At 41.2% G+C, this 18,213-nt stretch overlaps 1 protein-coding gene across 4 annotated transcripts in view; it reads left to right on the top strand.

The window, feature by feature from the left end:
• Positions 1-18,213, top strand: part of shprh (SNF2 histone linker PHD RING helicase) — a 61,501-nt gene that overhangs the window by 31,812 nt on the left and 11,476 nt on the right. For all 4 annotated transcript variants that reach the window (XR_013547252.1, XM_078399047.1, XM_078399048.1 and 1 more), the window contains 8 exons: positions 1,734-1,907; positions 4,601-4,663; positions 7,487-7,712; positions 9,391-9,534; positions 13,204-13,305; positions 15,149-15,220; positions 15,953-16,141; positions 17,738-17,830. Coding sequence is in view for 3 of the 4 variants with exons in the window: in XM_078399047.1 (XP_078255173.1) it covers positions 1,734-1,907; positions 4,601-4,663; positions 7,487-7,712; positions 9,391-9,534; positions 13,204-13,305; positions 15,149-15,220; positions 15,953-16,141; positions 17,738-17,830 (1,063 nt within the window). In the remaining variant the exon portion in view is untranslated. The remainder of the gene's footprint in view (positions 1-1,733; positions 1,908-4,600; positions 4,664-7,486; positions 7,713-9,390; positions 9,535-13,203; positions 13,306-15,148; positions 15,221-15,952; positions 16,142-17,737; positions 17,831-18,213) is intronic.

The following is an 18,213-nucleotide window of genomic DNA, read 5'->3' as shown; positions in this document are numbered from 1 at the left end:
ACTCTTTAAATGTTATGTTCAAAGTTAGCATTTCCTAAGAACATTCAACTTTGTTTTCACAATATGGTAGTTGATAACATTCTTCCAATCAGGTTTGTTGGAAACTATTGGGATTAATATATCTAATGTTACATTCTTTCATTGTTGCATAAAAGGTTGATCATAATAATCATAATCATACTTTATTAGCCAAGTATGTTTTGCAAAATACGAGGAATTTCATTTGCCATACAGTCATACCAATAAAAAGCAACAGAACACACAAAATATATTTTAAATGAACATCCACCACAACGACTCCTCCACATTCCTCACTGTGATGGAAGGCGAAAAAAAGTTCAATCTTCTTTCCTTCTTTATTCTCCTGTGGTTGGGGGCCTCGAGCCTTCCATTGACGGGGCGATCTTACTCCCGTAGCCAGCGGTCGGGCCCTCCATGTCGGGGCGATCAAACTCCTGCATTGGAGAGGACTCTCAGCTCCCCTGCGCCAGGCGATCGGACCCGGGTCGGGCCTGGTCGAACCTCGTGCGGCTTTAGTGCTCCCCGACATCGGTCTCTACCCGAGACTGCGAGCTCCTCGATGTTGAAGTCCGCAGGCCGCGGTTGGAGCGTCGATCCCAAGCACGCTCCGAAAGTAAGTCTACGTCCCCGCGGTGGGGCTCAAAGTCAGTCCTGAGCATGGCCGCCAGCTCCATGATGTTAGGCCGCAGACCATACGATCCGGAAAACAATCGCATCTCCGGCAAGGTAAGAGATTGAAAAAAAGTTTCCTCTGACCCCCTGCCCCTAAAACAAACCAGAGAACAACACAAACTTTAAAAACACACTAAAAATAACAAAAAAAGACAGACAGACTGTTGGCGTGGCTGCCATCGCTGACGGCACCACCCGGTGGAATTTATTGATGTGGCTACTGGTGATTTATACTATTTTAGCATCAGAAAGATGCCATAGATCATAAACGATCTAGATTTACTACAATGATGCAGTGTAAAGATTGTTTAAATGATTGCAGATATTTATGGAGTGAATAGGAAAGAATGGTGTATGTTGCTTGAGGAATCATTGCAAAAGGGGCCATGAATTTCAAATTTTCAGTAAGAGTAAGGATTTTTTCTTTCTGCAGTAAACATTTGGATCAGTGAATGGTTTGCCACTGTGTATAAATTCTAATGAAAGACCCCAAGATGTCACCGGTAGCCACATCAATAAATTGATTCACTGGAATTTTACTAAACAATACATCAAAACTTACCGAACTAATATAACACTCAATCTCCACTATCTCAATTTCCAAACCTATTTTAATTTAGTGTTCATTGATAACCATGGTGAAACTTTGCAAATTGTTCAATTCAAACTTAACTAATAACTCTATTAGTAATGTACTGAAATCTATCTACATTTATACTGAAACTTCAGTAACCATTAGATCTCTATGATTCGTATGTTTAATTTTGATCTGTTAAACTCTAAATGTAACATAACTATTGAATGCAACATTTAATATTTATAAATGGTATACACATCTGCTATATTTGAACTTTGTTAACTAAGCTTCACTCACTGCTGCTTAGTAGACATTTTCTTTGATTAATACAAAAGGGATTGTTTCTATGCTGAACAACTTTAATAATGTGTAGCTTAATCTCTGATCTGATTAGCCATCAATCACCTAAAGGTATATTGAAAAATGCTGTCAACAATTGTCAACAATTAACTTTGACATCCAGATTCCGGGACTGCAGAGGCCTTCAGTTTTTACTGGCAGTGCAAATTGACGAGTTGAAGAAATCCCAAAAGATGGTGCACAACGCAGTTAAGAATCTGGTAGGCCCTCCATCTCAAGTAGATATTCGGATTACCACAATATGCCATCTTCGTCCTGTCCGATTTCCCTTGAACAAGTGGGTATCATTCTATGTTGGATATTGCCTCAGTTGCCTATGTGTCAACAGAAAATGCACTGCTATGTTTTTTTTCTCGTATCATTGATTGTTCCTTTTATGTGCCTTGTATAATTCTATATGCATGCAGAGTAAGATTTTTTTAGGGGAACGATTGTTGCTAGCCGATGCAGTTAATAGTTTTCTTTCCTTGTATGTTGCCTAAACACCATTTTCCAAGTGTCTAACCATCAAAAGCCTAATCGTTTTCCATTAGGGTTATGGTTACACTGCTGAGTTATTCCAACACTTTGTAGCTTTTTTTCTAAATCAGTATCTGCAGTTCCTCTTGTTTCTACACCATCTCTGATCTTCCTTTTCTTAACAAAGACCGTGAACACATTCTAGCATCTCAAACTTTTGCACATCTCTCCCTGAGCTTTAGGTCCTTCCACGTTTATGTACCTACAAAACCAGAAAACAGCTGTGATTCAAGTTATTAATGTCCTGTTTGACTGTAGGAAAGGTAATTTATGAATAGGAAGGAACTGCAGATGCTGGTTTACACCGAAGATAGACACAAAATGCTAGAGTAACTCAGTGGGACAGGCAGCATCTCTGGAGAGAAGGAATGAGTGACGATTCAGGTCAAGGCCTTTCTTCAAACTGATGTTTATCCTGGATCACCATTAAACTCTCCATAGTATTTTTGACCAAGCCATTCTCATTTACTCTTCAAGTCAAGTCAAGTCAAGTCTACTTTATTTGTCACATACACATACAAGATGTGCAGTGAAATGAAAGTGGCAATGCCTGCGGATTGTGCTAAAACTACAAAACAGAATAGAAAAATTTTGAACACAAAAAATAAATTAATACAGTAAATTAGTCCCATGTGATATAAGAGTTAACAGTCCTGATGGCCTGTGGGAAGAAACTCCGTCTCATCCTCTCTATTTTCACAGCATGACAGCGGAGGCGTTTGCCTGACCGTAGTAGCTGGAACAGTCCGTTGCTGGGGTGGTAGGGGTCCCCCATAATGTTGCTGGCTCTGGATCTGCACCTCCTGATGTATAGGTCCTGCAGGGGAGCGAGTGTAGTTCCCATAGTGCGTTCAGCCGAACGCACTACTCTCCGCAGAGCCTTCCTGTCCTGGGCAGAGCTGTTCCCAAACCAGATTGAGATGTTGCCGGACAAGATACTTTCTACAACCCGAGAGTAGAAGCACTGAAGGATCCTCAGAGAGACTCTGAATTTCCTCAGCTGTCTGAGGTGGTAAAGGCGCTGCCTTGCCTTACTCACCAGTGCGGCAATGTGTGTTGTACATGTCAGATCCTCTGTGATGTGGACTCCCAGGTATTTCAAGCTGCCCTTCAACATGAGTCTATCATCATCGGTCGGAGTTACGCTAATCTGGCCTCAATTCTCAAATATTTATTCAAAGCAAGAGAACCGTTCATAATGATAGACACAAAATGCTGGAGTAAATCAGTGGGGCAGGCAGCATCTCTGGATAGTCGAGACCCGAAACGTCACCCATTCCTTCTATCCAGAGATGCAGCCTGTCCCGCTGAGTTACTCCAGTGTTTAGTGTCTATCTTCAGTGTAAACCAGCATCTGCAGTTCCTTCTGAACCATTCATAATCTTCCTTCACTGTTATTTCAATAATTGATCCTTGGCACCCTCCTATTTCTTAATTACCCCATGGCAACATTTCTTCACATGCACAATGATGGCAACCTGCTCTCTATCTGCACACGCGCTAATATCCACTAGTCTGCCAGAATGTATGTGCACTGAACGATCAGAAATTCTATCCAAATTTTGGATAGATTGAAGCCATTGCCTTCAGTCTCCATCACAAATTTTGATCACTGAGCAACTACCTCTATAATGTTTAGGAAGGAATTGCAGATGTTGGTTTAAACTGAAGATAGACACAAAAAGCTGGAGTAACTCAGCGGACTGGAATAACCAACTTGATCTCCCGGTTGCTGGACACTTTAATTCTCCTTCCCATTCCCATGGTCTCTTCCATTGTCAGAGTGAGGCTATACGCAAATTGGAGGAACAGCATCTCATATTTCACTTGGGCAGTTTACAGCCCAGTGGTATGAATATTGATTTCTCATACTTCAGGTAGCTCCGGCATTCCCTCTCTCTCTCTATCCCTCCCCCACCCAAGTCGCACTAGCTTCTCATTTTCACCCGACAAACAGCTTACAATGGCCTGTTTCCTTTATCATCTTTACATTTTTGCATATAATTTCATTCATTGTTCTTTATTTCTCCACATCACCATCTATATCTCTTGTTTCCCTTATCCCTAACCAGTCTGAAGAAGGGTCTCGACCCAAAATATCACCCATTCCTTCTCTCCAGAGATGCTGTCCATCCTGCTGAGTTACCCCAGCTTTTTGTGTCTGCCTCTATAATGTTACTTTGATTCAACACCTGATTTGGCTCTTTTGTTGTGAAGGCGTCATTCAAGCCAATGCTGATAATGTCTCGGAGCATTCTGGCTTATCCAGGGTAGATATATTTTTTTCTAGTGCGATTGTTATTCATGTTCATAAGATCATAAGTGATAGGAACAGAATTAGGCCATTCGGCCCATCAAGTCTACTCTGCCATTTAATCGTAGCTGATTGAATGTTGTGTGATAATCAACCTCTGGAAGGAAATACTAATGAATCTCTCATTTATTTTGTAGTTGCCAATTTTGTAAGGCAGATGAACTATTTACAGATTACGAATCCAAGCTTTTTTCGCACAGGCAAGTATTGTTTCATAATATTTTTCAAGGATTTTGCTCATCTTTCGGGGTTCAATACAGCAGGACCTTTTCAAAGATGCATAGGGTAGACCATACTCATTAAAAATGAATCTGGAGCAGTATACAAGAGCTCCCTAGGTTAAGAATTACTTGACATACGAACTTATGACTTTATGCAAATTCTCTCGCATTTTTTAATGGTGCAATTATTATTAGTGGTGGTAATAATAATACAACATTTTGTGGTTTACATTAATGACTGGATACAGTATATATTCCATTAGCTTAATTATGGATAGTGTTGGGGCAATTCAATGAAATTAAAGAATGATAGCTCGTGTATGATTTGAGTAGCTCGAGAAAATGGAAGTTTCTGATGCACAGAGAAATCAACTTACGGATAGTTATCAAGAATGGAGATCATACATAACCCAGGACTGCCTGCATTCTCAACTTTGATGGCCCTTGATACTTTGTTGTGCTCCCACTCGCAATCTTGTAGATCACCAAGGCTGCCTACATCCATCTCTGCAATGTACAAGTCTCTGCCCTTATCCCAGCTCATACAAAACTCTTTTTGTTCCCAGATTTGATTGTTCTACTGCTCTCTTGACCTGCCTTTCATCCTCTACCGTACATAAAATTCAACATGCAAAATATTGCTATCAAAAGGGATCAAAGGCAGAATATTTTCATTATGTTAGTAGATAGGTGCTGCCATCAAATAGGAAGGCAAATGGCATATGGGTCTTAGACAATAGACAATAGACAATAGGTGCAGGAGTAGGCCATTCGGCCCTTCGAGCCAGCACCGTCATTCAATGCGATCATGGCTGATCACTCTCAATCAGTACCCCGTTCCTGCCTTCTCCCCATACCCCCTCACTCCGCTATCCTTAAGAGCTCTATCCAGCTCTCTCTTGAAAGCATCCAACGAACTGGCCTCCACTGCCTTCTGAGGCAGAGAATTCCACACCTTCACCACTCTCTGACTGAAAAAGTTCTTCCTCATCTCCGTTCTAAATGGCTCTTCATTGTAAAGAGGTTGGAGTTTAGAAATAGAGAAGTATTGTTACAATTATACCATGTTGTAAGGCTGCACCTTGGGGTACAATTTTGGTCTCCTTATTTAAAAAAGCCATATACTTGGATTGTTACTAGTTTTTGTTATGCGAGTGTTGTTGTGTCACTTTGGTGGTTTAAAGACATTGGATCTGTATTCTGTGGCAAATAGAAGAATGTGGAGTGATCTTATAGAAACATACAAGATCCTAAGAGGGCATGAACGAATAGATGTTGAGATGTTTCCAGTAGGGAACACATTACAAAATAAGAAGTTAGTTATTTAAAACAGAGTGCCACAGAGTTTTTTCTTGTCGAGGCTGCTGAAACACTGGAATGCTCCAGCCTGGAGGGTAGTCGGGGCTAGATCTCTGGAGGTATTTAGATCTCTGGAGGTGTTCTGGAGATAGATAAACCTTTGAAAGATCTGAGAATTGAGGTCTCTGGTGAACTGGCACAAAATTGAGGGCTGAGGCAGCTCAGCCATGATCATATTGAATGGCGAGGCAGGCTTGAGGGACCAAGTGGCCTATTCTTTATCCCGTTTTGATGTGTTCTTGTGCATCGATATTGAAATTGGTGCAAGGTTTTGTTCACTTTTGCCTCTGTGTACTCTGGCCAATGTTGGCTGCTGAGAGCAATCTCTTTATTCTGTTATAACTTATTCTTTGTTCACATTCCACTTGGAGTTGTGACCTCTTATTCTTGTGCACTGACTAGTTCTGCAGTGATTGACCGATAGCATATGACTGCCTCTTGGACTAAAGTATCTAAGTAATCCTTCCCTGATGGATCGCAATCATATCATATCATATCATATATATACAGCCGGAAACAGGCCTTTTCGGCCCTCCAAGTCCGTGCCGCCCAGTGATCCCCGTACATTAACACTATCCTACACCCACTAGGGACAATTTTTACATTTACCCAGCCAATTAACCTACATACCTGTACGTCTTTGGAGTGTGGGAGGAAACCGAAGATCTCGGAGAAAACCCACGCAGGTCACGGGGAGAACGTACAAACTCCTTACAGTGCAGCACCCGCAGTCAGGATCGAACCTGAGTCTCCGGCGCTGCATTCGCTGTAAAGCAGCAACTCTACCGCTGCGCTACCGTGCCGCAATGTCCATAATTCAGACACCACTTCATCAACTCAGGTACCTCAGGCACTTCCTGCGGATGAGGCTGCCGTGGATCATGGTGATTTCCATCAGCTCCCACAGTCTGAGCCACAGCTCATCGGTATCTGCCCAGCCTATCTTATTTATTTAATTAATGATTGTTTAACTGGCTATTTATAATTTTTAATTCTTATGTAATCTAATTTAATTATATGGTTTCAAGGTATTAATCTTTGTAACAGTTTTTCCCAGAGATTGTAATTTTGAACAAACTCCTTTAAGATAGAGGGGGGACTCCAATTCTCAGCAGCCATTTCCATCTTGCCTTCATTATGATGCCATATACTGATTTTCTTTTCCCTTCTGTTTCAAATTCTTGCTTTATGTTTAGTTGAAATTTCCACGCTCGCTCGCTATAATTGGTTGAAGTGCAGCCTTCATCCTTTGCATGCTTGGCATTCATAAGTGGTTCTCCAATCTTCTGCCTTGACCTAAGCACGTGCAATACACCAGTGTAGGGAATGGACTTGGAATCCACATTGTGCATCTCAGAACTCTTCTCATTACACAAACATCCATTGGAGATAGAGAAATTATGTTATATTGGGGTGAATTAAATCTTGATCTGTTTTCTCCAGCGTTAAAGGCCAGAAGGCAATCTTTGAAGAGATGATTGAAGAGGAGGAAGGCTTGATAGATGACCATTTACCTACCACGAGTCGGGGACTGTGGGCTGCGAGTGAGACTGAACGAGCCTTAAAAGTTATCCTAGTCTTTGGGAAAGCACACCGTTTTGATATCCTGCTAATAGAAGAAGGGAACAATTTCATGGAACTACTTGAAGCTTGGAAAAAGGAATACAAGGTATACCGAAGTATAGGAGTTCCTCATATCTCGAATAAACTGGCTCTATTTTACATATTCATTAATGGAAAGAATCAGAAATAGTAAAAGTAACTCAATTTTTCAGGATTGTTGTGGGTGCTGCAGTTTTTGGAAAAATACAGACAGTTAGATTTTTCATTGCAGTGTCCCTGAAGGAATTGGGAAAATAAAATCTGCATTGACATTGTTACTCCTTGACCAGGAATGCTCAGGTTTAGTTTTATTATTATCATGTGTACGGAGGTATAGTGAAAAACTTTGTCTTGCATGCTATCCAATCCAATCAGATAATACTCCACATAAATACAAACAAGTCAAACTCAAGTACAATAAGTAGGACACAGGGAAAAATACAGAGTGCAGAATATAGTTCTCAGCAGTTTAGTGCCCCAGTTTCGGTCAAAGTACAATGTCCGCAGTGGGGGTAGAGGTGACTCGAATAGTATCCTGGCTCAGAGCTCCATCAGAATGGCCAACAATCTCTTGAAAAGGGGCATGGGTTATATGATAGTCATGGCACTAAATTTCCTGTCAAGAGTGCTCACATATCCCAACTTTATGGCATCACCTGAACGCATGAAGGAGAGTCATAACTTTGTAGTTCATAGCTAATAGAGGACGTTATGAGGAATTATGAGAGGATGGGGTAATCTCCCCATTGTCAAAAATATTAGAGGGAGGGTTCAGGCAGAGATGGAGAGTGGAACTAGGGACTTAGCATGGAGGTCAGCAGCCAGTAAATTGGAAGGAGCAAAGGCAAAGAAAGGAGGAAAGTTATTAAGCTTGGGGCTATTATGTAGTTCTACAATGTAATTCTTCACCCAATGTGGGTATTAAGACTGATACTTAATATGAAAGGAAATGGGATAGAAATCTGTTAGGAGGAGTGTGAAATAAACTTCTTTATTGGAGAGTGCACCAGCATCAGGAGCTGAAGACAGTCCTCTGCGCGGTGATTTCTTTGCATTATACTTCGTAATTCATCAGGCTACAACATAGCAGATCGCTTACAACTCTCCACTTTTCAGATCTTGTTTGTGGCTCGTAGAACTCTTCACATAATTGCACTGGCGAACAACATAGCAAATCTCCCACGTATGGTTCTAATAGCACATATTTACACGAAAACAGCTAACTAATCAAGTGCAAAAGTAATCAACAAACAAACAGTAAACAGCTTTCATTTAAGAACTAGAAAGGGGCCAACAAATAAAAGTTGGCACCTTCCATTGCGTAGGAACTCAGATCGTAGCTATTTTTTTTATTGCGAACCATTTAATTGCAAATGAACAGGTCTCAGGAACGGAACCCTGCCTTAGGGAGGACCTGTAAGCAGTGGTGTACTAGAATTAATGGATTAGAATTTGAATCTGTAATGGGAAGTGGATAAAAAAAAAGTAGAAAAGGATATTTTAAGACGTATACTGAAAGAAGAACTAGACATTTGAAAAATTATTTTGATAAAAACTGGGTTGAATCTTTTCTGGAGTGTAATATTTAATGATTCTCTAATACAGGTCTGTGTGCGAATGTTAAGACAATATAAATATGTATGGTTAATAAAGAGAGATAATCCAGGTAACTGATGTTATTCAATTGAAGATAGATGTTTATCCTAAGACAATTCCCTTAAATGCTTCCTTTCTATTGTATTTAGTTGTTGCATGAATACTGGATGACACTGCGTGATCGTGTTTCTGCTATTGATGAACTAGCCATGGCAACTGAACGCTTTCAACTGCGTCTTCCAGATGATCCCAAACCAAGTCTTCCTCTTCTTCATATTATTGAACCACATGAGGTATGAAGATGAAAATACTACAGGCAGAGATGTGTTGTAGGTTCAACCAGTGCTGAAGAAATTATGCGAAATGGAAGGAAGAAACTTGCATTCATATTCATAAATACATAGTAATATAGATAAGAATTAAAGGAGAAGCGAATCAAAAGAGATGTCAGTTAGATGAAATAGGATTGGAAGAAACATGGACAGCGGCTTAGGTCTGCTGGATCGAATGGCCTGTTTCTGTGCTATTAATTTGATGCAGAAAATATAGTACCGAAAAATGAATGAATGAATGAATAAGTTTATTGGCCAAGTATGCATATACAAGGAATGTGCCTTGTTGCTCTGCTCGCAAATGACAACACAAACAATTAAGAATGAAGCATAAACACATCAAAACAATAATGATACACCATTACGTCTAAACATGTGGGTGAAAATAAACCAGAGCAAAAAAGAGACTACAGACTTTGGTTATTGAGTAGAACTATCAGTCGTGGAAAAAAACTTTTTATGTCTGGCTGTGGCTGCTTTGACAGTCCGGAGTCGCCTTCCAGAAGGAAGTGTTTCAAAGAGTTTGTGGCCAGCATGAGAGTGGTCAGAGATGATCTTGCCCGCTCGCTTCCTGGTCCTTGCAGTGTACAGTTCGTCAATGGGGGGAAGGTTGCAGCCAACAACCTTCTCAGCTGTGCGAACGATCCGTTGCAGCCTCTAGATGTCGTGCTTGGTGGCCGAGCCAAACCAGACCAGGATAGAGAAGGTGAGGACAGACTCAATGATAGCAGTATAGAATTGGACCATCATTGCCTGTGGCAGATTGTGTTTCCTCAGTTGCCGCAGGAAGTACATCCTCTGTTGGGCCTTTTTGACTGTGGAGTCGATGGTGGCCCCCCATTTAAGGTCCTTGGAGATGATGGTTCCAAGGAACTTAAATGACTCCACAGGTGTGACTATGGTGTTGTTGATGGTGAGTGGTGGGAAGGGAGGGGGATCTCTTTGAAAGTCTACAATTAGTTCCACTGTCTTGAGAGCATTGAGCTCCAGGTTGTTGCGATGGCACCAGGACGCTAGCTGTTTAAAAAGGGTCTTGACCCGAGACGTCACCTATTCGTGTTCTCCAAGGATGCTGCCTGACCCGCTGTTACTCCAGGATTTTTATGTCTTTTTCTTGACCTGAATCGTCGCCTATCCTTCTCCCTCCACAGATACTGCTTGACTCACTGGATTTTGTTCAAGATTCCAACATCTGCAGTTCCTTGTGTCGACAGCACAATTATTGAGTTCCACTGCCTGAAAGTGTGTTGGAGACAGAAACTCAGTTAAAGAGATCTCAAATTATGTTTAAAGAGGTTTCTGTGCCATAAATTATCTATGATCCGGACTTCACAGAAAATTGACTGGAATTCCCAGTTGCTAGCCATTTGAATGTCCCTTCCTATTTACATATTATCTCCAAGAATTGTTTCTTGTTGTCTAACGCTCAGTGTTAGATGCTATGATTTGCCTCTTTTCCCAAACTTTTTCATGACCTGATTCCTGTGTTAATATCAATGTATGTAATTCTGATAGGATTCCTGCCGATTGGAAAGCATGTCTAGTAATTGAAGGGAACCAGATACTCTTGGTAATAAGAGTTCTTCACAGTGTGTCCCTGAACACTCTGGATAAATTTAAAATTCTCTTTGTGATTTAATCATTTTGAACATTTTTAGCATGTTTTTTAATTCCAGAAGTTTAGGGATAGAATTCTGGAGCTTTGACCCCAGATATAAAAGGTTTGAAGGCTATCAAGAAAGTCTAAGGAATAAGGAAAGCCTTGGCCTTGGGGCCTCCATTTTCCACTGGCTTCTGAACCCTGTTGGTTAGAATTGGACTTAATATTTCCTCCACCCTGACCCTCAACACTAGTGTAGCTCAGGATTGTGTGCTTGGTAGCTTGCTCTGCTCCCAGTATATCCATGACTGTGTGGCCAAGTACAGCGCCTACTTGATCTTTAAGTTTGCTGATGATACCACTGCTGATGGCCAGATGAACAATGTGTAAGGAGGAACTGCAGATGCTGGTTTAAACCGAAGATAGACGCAAAAAGCTGGAGTAACTCAGCGGGACCGGCAGCATCTCTGGAGAGGGATGGCTGGGGATAAGGGAAATGTTAACCAGTCTGAAGAAGTAGTCTCGACCCGAAACGTCACCCATTCCTTCTCTCCAGAGATGCTGCCTGTCCCGCTGAGTTACACCAGCTTTTTGTGTCTATCTTCGGCCAGATGAGCAACAATGATGAGACAAAGTACAGGAGAGAGATCGGGAACCTTGTGTCATACACCAGAACAACAGCCTACCCATTAACATCAGAAGATGAAAGAGTTGGCTGTTGACCTATGGAACCAGGGGGTGAACTCAATCCTATCATCAAGAGAATTCCTGTAAAGATGGTCAACAGCTTCAGGTTCTTATGCCTCCATATAACCAGCAACCTAACCTGGTCCCCTCACACCGATGTGGTGATAAAGAAAGCGCATCAGTGTATTTACTTTCTTAGGTGTCTGAGAAGGTCAGAAATGTCCACGGGGATTCATTCAAAACTACTACAGATTTGCTACAGTGTATATGATAATAAATGAACCTGAATCGACCCGAAACGTCACCCATTCCTTCTCTCCTGAGATGCTGCCTGACCTGCTGAGTTACTCCAGCATTTTGTGAATAAATACCTTCGATTTGTACCAGCATCTGCAGTTATTTTCTTACACTGAATCTAACCTGAATCTGGAATTCAAAAGTTCTCTGAAAATTGTGAGCTGGAAGAGGCTCCAGAGTGTGTGAGGTGATAAAAGGGATTTGAAAACAAAAGATTCCTTCCTTTGCTACACACAATGGAGCCAGGTGCAGGAACAGAATACTCTAAGTTACTGTGTAATGCTAGTGTCAGAGAGTTCTACAACACAAAACCAGGTCCTTTAGTTTAACTCATCCTTGCTGAACTGAATGCCTGTCTAAGCTCATGCCATTTGCTGTATTTGGCCCATATTCCTCTAAACCTTTCTTATCTCTATACATGTCCAAATGTTTTAAAAGTTGTAACTGTACCTGTCTCTACCTCCTCTGGCAGCTTGTTCCATAGACCCACCATCCTCTCTGTGGAAAATTTGCCCCTTGGATCCCCTTTAAATCTTTTCCCAATCACCTTAAACCTATGCTGTCTAGTTTTAGACACCCTTACCCTGGGAAAAGTCTACTCTATATCTGGTCCTCATAAATCTCAGCCTCTTCTGTTGCAACAAAAATAGTTTAAGCCAATATTTTGTATTAAATGCCCTATAGTGTAGCAACTAGAACTGCACACAGTACTCCAAGTGTGGTATAACCAATATTTTGTACAGATGCACCATGATTTCCCAAATCTTGTACTCAATTCCACGACCGATTGAAGGCAAGCATGGTATATACCTTCATCACCACCGTGTGTTGTCACTTTCAGAGAACTATGTATTTGGACCCCTGGATCTCTCAATTCAACAACACTCTCCAGGACCATTAAATTGTGCATCCTTCAGTTATGTAAAAATAATTAACGTGTACAGATGTATATAGAATATAATACGATACATATCTGGTGTATATTAATTTATCCATGAGAGATATAACTTGTTTATAAAAGCCACCCGTTGTGTTTTTTTTTGCAGGTAGAACAAAATCAAATGAAGCTCGTAAATGACAAAGCTGTCGCCATGTCACAATTGCAGAAGAAGCTTGGTCAAGTCCTGTACCTCTCAAATTTGGAGAAGGTGAGAGGTGCATCCGGCAGCAGCTTTGGTTCTACCACAACTGTATTATAAATTCTGGAACAGAGTCATTGCCATTTTGCGATCAACTATTCACCCCAGAAGCAGAAATATATAGGCAGCCGTACAGTGTAGGAATCAGGAACTTGGTCAGTAGAATCTTGCTGCCTCTTGGGGCTTCCACCAGACTGCAGTAGCTGAAGTTCCTTCACACTTGTTCCTTTAGTGTGCCATTGTTTTTGGCCCATTGCAAGAATGGAAATTCAGCACTCTGGACCATAAGTAGGCCCAACCGAGAAGAATTTTAAAGGCAGCCAATCCATCTGTACACAGTGATCCACCTGGAATCAACTGCTCTTTCTATTCTGGACTGTGAAGGCACCAGCCCACTGCAGATGTTGGGGATGTTAGTTAGACCTATCAAAGTTCTAACTGTAAAATAGTCCTTTTTGTACAAAGTTAATTCAATATAATATACATTTCCAGACTCTTATTTTATACTTCTTCGATCTTTATTAGTGGTGTATGGTACTGGTGTATGACATAATTTTTTGAACTGTGAGACCTTTAGTTTAGTTTACCTTATTAGTGTCACATGTACCAAGGTACAGTGAAAAGCGTTTGTTTGTGTGCTATCAAATCAAGCCATCCACAGTGCAAAGATAAAGGGTACGGCATTTAGTGCAAGATATAACATTGAGGTCCAATAAAGTCCAATTAAAGGTAGTTCAAAGGTCTCCAATGAGGTAGATGGGAGGTCAGGACCTGACCTGATCTACCTGATGAGAGGACCGTTCAGTTGCCTGATAACAGCTGGGAAAAGACTGTTCCTGAAATTGGAGGGATGCGTTTTCAAACTTTTGTACCTCTTGCTGGATGGGAGAGGGGAGAAAAGGGAGTGACTGGAGTGAAACCAGACCTTGATTATGCCGACGACTTTGCTGGGGCAGTGTGAAGTGTAGATGGATTCAATGGAAGGGAGGTTGATTTGTGTGATGGTCTGGGCTACGTCCACAACTCTGCAATTTCTTGGGGTCTTGGATGGAGCTGTTCCTAAACCCTTTTCTGATGCATCCCGATAAGATGCTTTCTATGGTGCATTTGTAGAGGTTGGTGAGGGTTGTTGTGGACGTACTGAACTTCACAAGCCTTCTAAGGAATTAGAAGCATTGGTGTGCTTTCTTGGCCATAGCTGTGATGGGGCTAGTTCAGGACAAATCCAACCACTCTGGTTTGGGGCAGCACAGTGGTGAAGCTGGCTAACAGCGCCAGAGACCCGGGTTCAATCCTGAGTGTGGGTGCTGTCTGTGCAGAGTTTGTATGTTCTCCCTGTGACCAAGTGGGCTTCTCCGTTTGTTCCGGTTTCCTCCCACACTCCAAGGACGTGCAGGTTTGTAGGTTAATTGGCTTCTGTAAAAATTGTAAATTATCCCCAGTGTCAAGGATAGTGCTAGTGTACGGGGTAATCACTGGTCGGCACAGACTCGAGGGGCCAAAGGGCCTGTTTCCGCACAATATCTCTAAACTATACTCTGCTCAGTGTAGGCTGGAGTGTGTGTACTGCTTTGCTATTACATGAGTTTTTTTTACCATATTGGCCAGTTCTGACCAAGCAATCGGCTGATCCTTCATCCAAAGCATAAAATAGTAATTCCTAGTGGTATACTTCATGCATGAAATTATAGGCAGCATTCTGCTGCAATCTTTGATCCTTTTACAATGTTAAAAAGAAGGTAATTGGCTGAGTTGGTATGTCCTGGCACCAACAACTGCTATTTGCATCTACGGAGAGAATAAGTGAAATTTTATAATTGCTTCTTGAAAGCTATCCTTTGTTTTATTTCAGTCTCAGGATCCATTAATGGGCAGTGTTAATCCAGACCCCTGCCCCATCTGCGCACGGCAATTAGGGCAGCAGGTAAGAAATTAGCAGAATTGTGTGTGCATTTCATTTCATACAGTGTCAGTGCATTTATTCAGTGTGGTAACAGTGAGATTGACATTTGAGGAAATGGCAGGCAGGTAATTAAAGGTTTTGTGCTAAAGGTGGGTTGTAAGAAGCATTTTAAAAATAGGAAGAATGGTAAAGTGGTTAAGGGAAGAACTTCCAGTGTGTAAAGGTTTGAAAGTTGAAGGGGTCAGTGTAAATCAAGGGTGCAGAAGAAGCCAGCACTGGAAAAAAGGAAATATTTACTATGATAACATTTTTTGAAGTATATTTCCTGTTTTAATATCAACAAAAGCAGTCAATAATCACCAAAGATGAATATATTGCATTGTTTTGTTTTAAGTGGTCTTGGTTGAGTGGTAAATGTTGACTTTTGGACCAGTTCCTGTTCAAAGAGTGCAAATATATCCTTTGCATTCATCTGAGAGAGACTAAGCTTATCTCTCAAATGTATTTCATGTGAGGGATAACATCTCTGACAGTACATGCCAAGATTGTGTGCTCAAGTCCACAGCAGGATTTGGAAACCACAAACTCTAATCCAGAGTCCAGAGTACTGCATATTGAGCCAGAACTGACATTTTTGTTAAACTGTACCAGAGCACTGAAAATACAAATGTTTATTCTGCCAGCTAATTCCAGTTTTTTATTTTGTTTGACAATGTGTTCTTTCACTGCAACCTATTCTCTTCTTGTTCACAGTGGGCTGTCTTGACGTGTGGACACTGCTTCTGCAGTGACTGCATAGCCATTATAATCGAACAGTACAGTACAGGAGTTCGAAGAAGCTCTATCAAGTGTGCAATTTGCAGACAAACAACAACACATAAAGAAATCTCTTATGTATTCACGAATGAGGCTACAAACAAAGAAGATGAATTTCCCATTAAAGTAAGCAATCTTGACCAACAAAATCTCCTACAAATTGCACAGGGCGTGAAAAAGTATTATTGACCAGCTCTCTGAGATCTGTATTTTTGGCATGAATTTACATTTACAATTTTCCATCACAAATTTGAGTCATCCTTCTACCCCATTGGTCAGAACAAACAAGATATTGAGTTGAAGCCCCTTCCCAACAGCCTGGGCCTGGTGTTTGGCTTCTTCTCACTCCCCAACTCTTCACCAAAGCTCTGCAGTGGGCTGGTGGCCTGGAATTGCCCAGAGCTGCAAGAAAAAGATCTGCCTCTGTCTGCCTCTCTTTGTGTACTTAAAGAAACTTTAACCTTTTGCCTTTTTCGAGTGATTGCCCAAAATACATTTATGTTTTACATTACTATTATCAATAGTGCCTTTAAGTCTATTGTGATGTAAGAGTTGTAATGTTTTCTTGTTGCATATTAACAATTTGTATTTAAAAAGCCTCTTTAATGTGGAAATATTCCAAGGCACTCAACCACCCCTTTGTGGACACACAAAGCCAATTTACATTTTCAAAAGCCCTTCACTTTTTCATGGTCTAATGGAAATTTAACTAGACACACAATGGATGAGGTGTTAAAGGAAATATTAACTCCGACTTGTTTAAATAAGTATCTTGAAGTGCAGAAAGTGGTGGAGAGATTTCTGAAGGAATTTTCAGAGTCTTGATCATTAGCAGTTGAAGATTTGGCAATCAATATTTGGATGAAGGGACATGTGGTTAGAGTCTGCAGAATGAAGCATTTTGGGATGGAATTTCAAGCAGGAGATAACAAGGAACTTATTGGCATTTAAGCATGAGGGTGAGCATTTCTATTTTGAGCTGTCAAAGGATCAGCAGCCCAGTTATGCCCACAAGAATAGGAGTTAGCAGGTGGACTTTGGGAAGCATGGAATATGGGATGCTGGCCAGAGACATATTGGAATAGATGAGCCTGAACCTCTGAAGCAGTAGATACATGTGTTGTTGCAGTGGTGGAAGCAGATTGTCTTTGTTATGTGAAGCATACATGGTTGAATAGAATGCTAAGATTAAAAATGGTCTGCTTTAAACTGGGCCAAGGGCTATGGAGGAGAATGCAAACAGTCAAAAGGTCCACAAGGTTTGTAGCAAGGTGGAAAACAACTTTGGTCTTCTCAGGAAATTAAAACTCATCCAAAGCTAGGTAAAATAACTTTTTCAGTCAGAGAGTGGTGAAGGTGTGGAATTCTCTGCCTCAGAAGGCAGTGGAGGCCAGTTCGTTGGATGCTTTCAAGAGGGAGCTGGATAGAGCTCTTAAGGATAGCGGAGTGAGGGGGTATGGGGAGAAGGCAGGAACGGGGTACTGATTGAGAGTGATCAGCCATGATCGCATTGAATGGCGGTGCTGGCTCGAAGGGCTGAATGGCCTACTCCTGCACCTATTGTCTATTGTCTATTGTTTCCAACTAAACTAACACTGGCAGAAGAGGGAGCAAGAGGAGTATTGGAGAGAGTGTAATCAATCTCATGTTCAGCATGTGATCATTGGTTTTTGTCATGCTTGTAATGTAGGTAATACTTTTTATTTCTGCCTTCTGCTTCAGGGTAGCCATTCCACTAAAGTGGAGGCTGTGCTCAGGACACTGAAGGAAATCCAGCAGAAGGAGCCTGGAGCAAAGTCCCTTGTGTTTTCTACCGTAAGTTTTATAACTAACAGATAAATACCTTGTTACATTTCCTTTCTGCCAACCTCTTGGGCTCATGCGAAGGAAAGGCCATTCCCACTAAAAAGGCCCAGAGCAATATTTTCAGCTTCATTCACTGGATGGTGTTCAGGTAGAACAGACCACCTGCCTCTCAATACAAACAATTTTCTGCCCATTCAAGAAATACGTTTCCAGTTCTGCCATCATTTTCTGGAGAAGAAGAAAAACATTTGGAAAATCTTAGATTACTACAAATATGGAAAAATATTAATATCAGCCCTGAATTAATGTAGAAAATCTGAACTTACCTGCTAAATATTCGTGTGGATGAGGTGATTGAAGTAGCTATTAACATGGGCACACTGCCTTCTAAA

This window comes from Rhinoraja longicauda, chromosome 5, assembly GCF_053455715.1.
Source record: "Rhinoraja longicauda isolate Sanriku21f chromosome 5, sRhiLon1.1, whole genome shotgun sequence".
Classification (NCBI taxonomy): domain Eukaryota; kingdom Metazoa; phylum Chordata; class Chondrichthyes; order Rajiformes; family Arhynchobatidae; genus Rhinoraja; species Rhinoraja longicauda.
The sequence above is the reverse complement of the archived record's forward strand: the minus strand, read 5'-3'. Positions and strand labels throughout refer to the sequence as shown.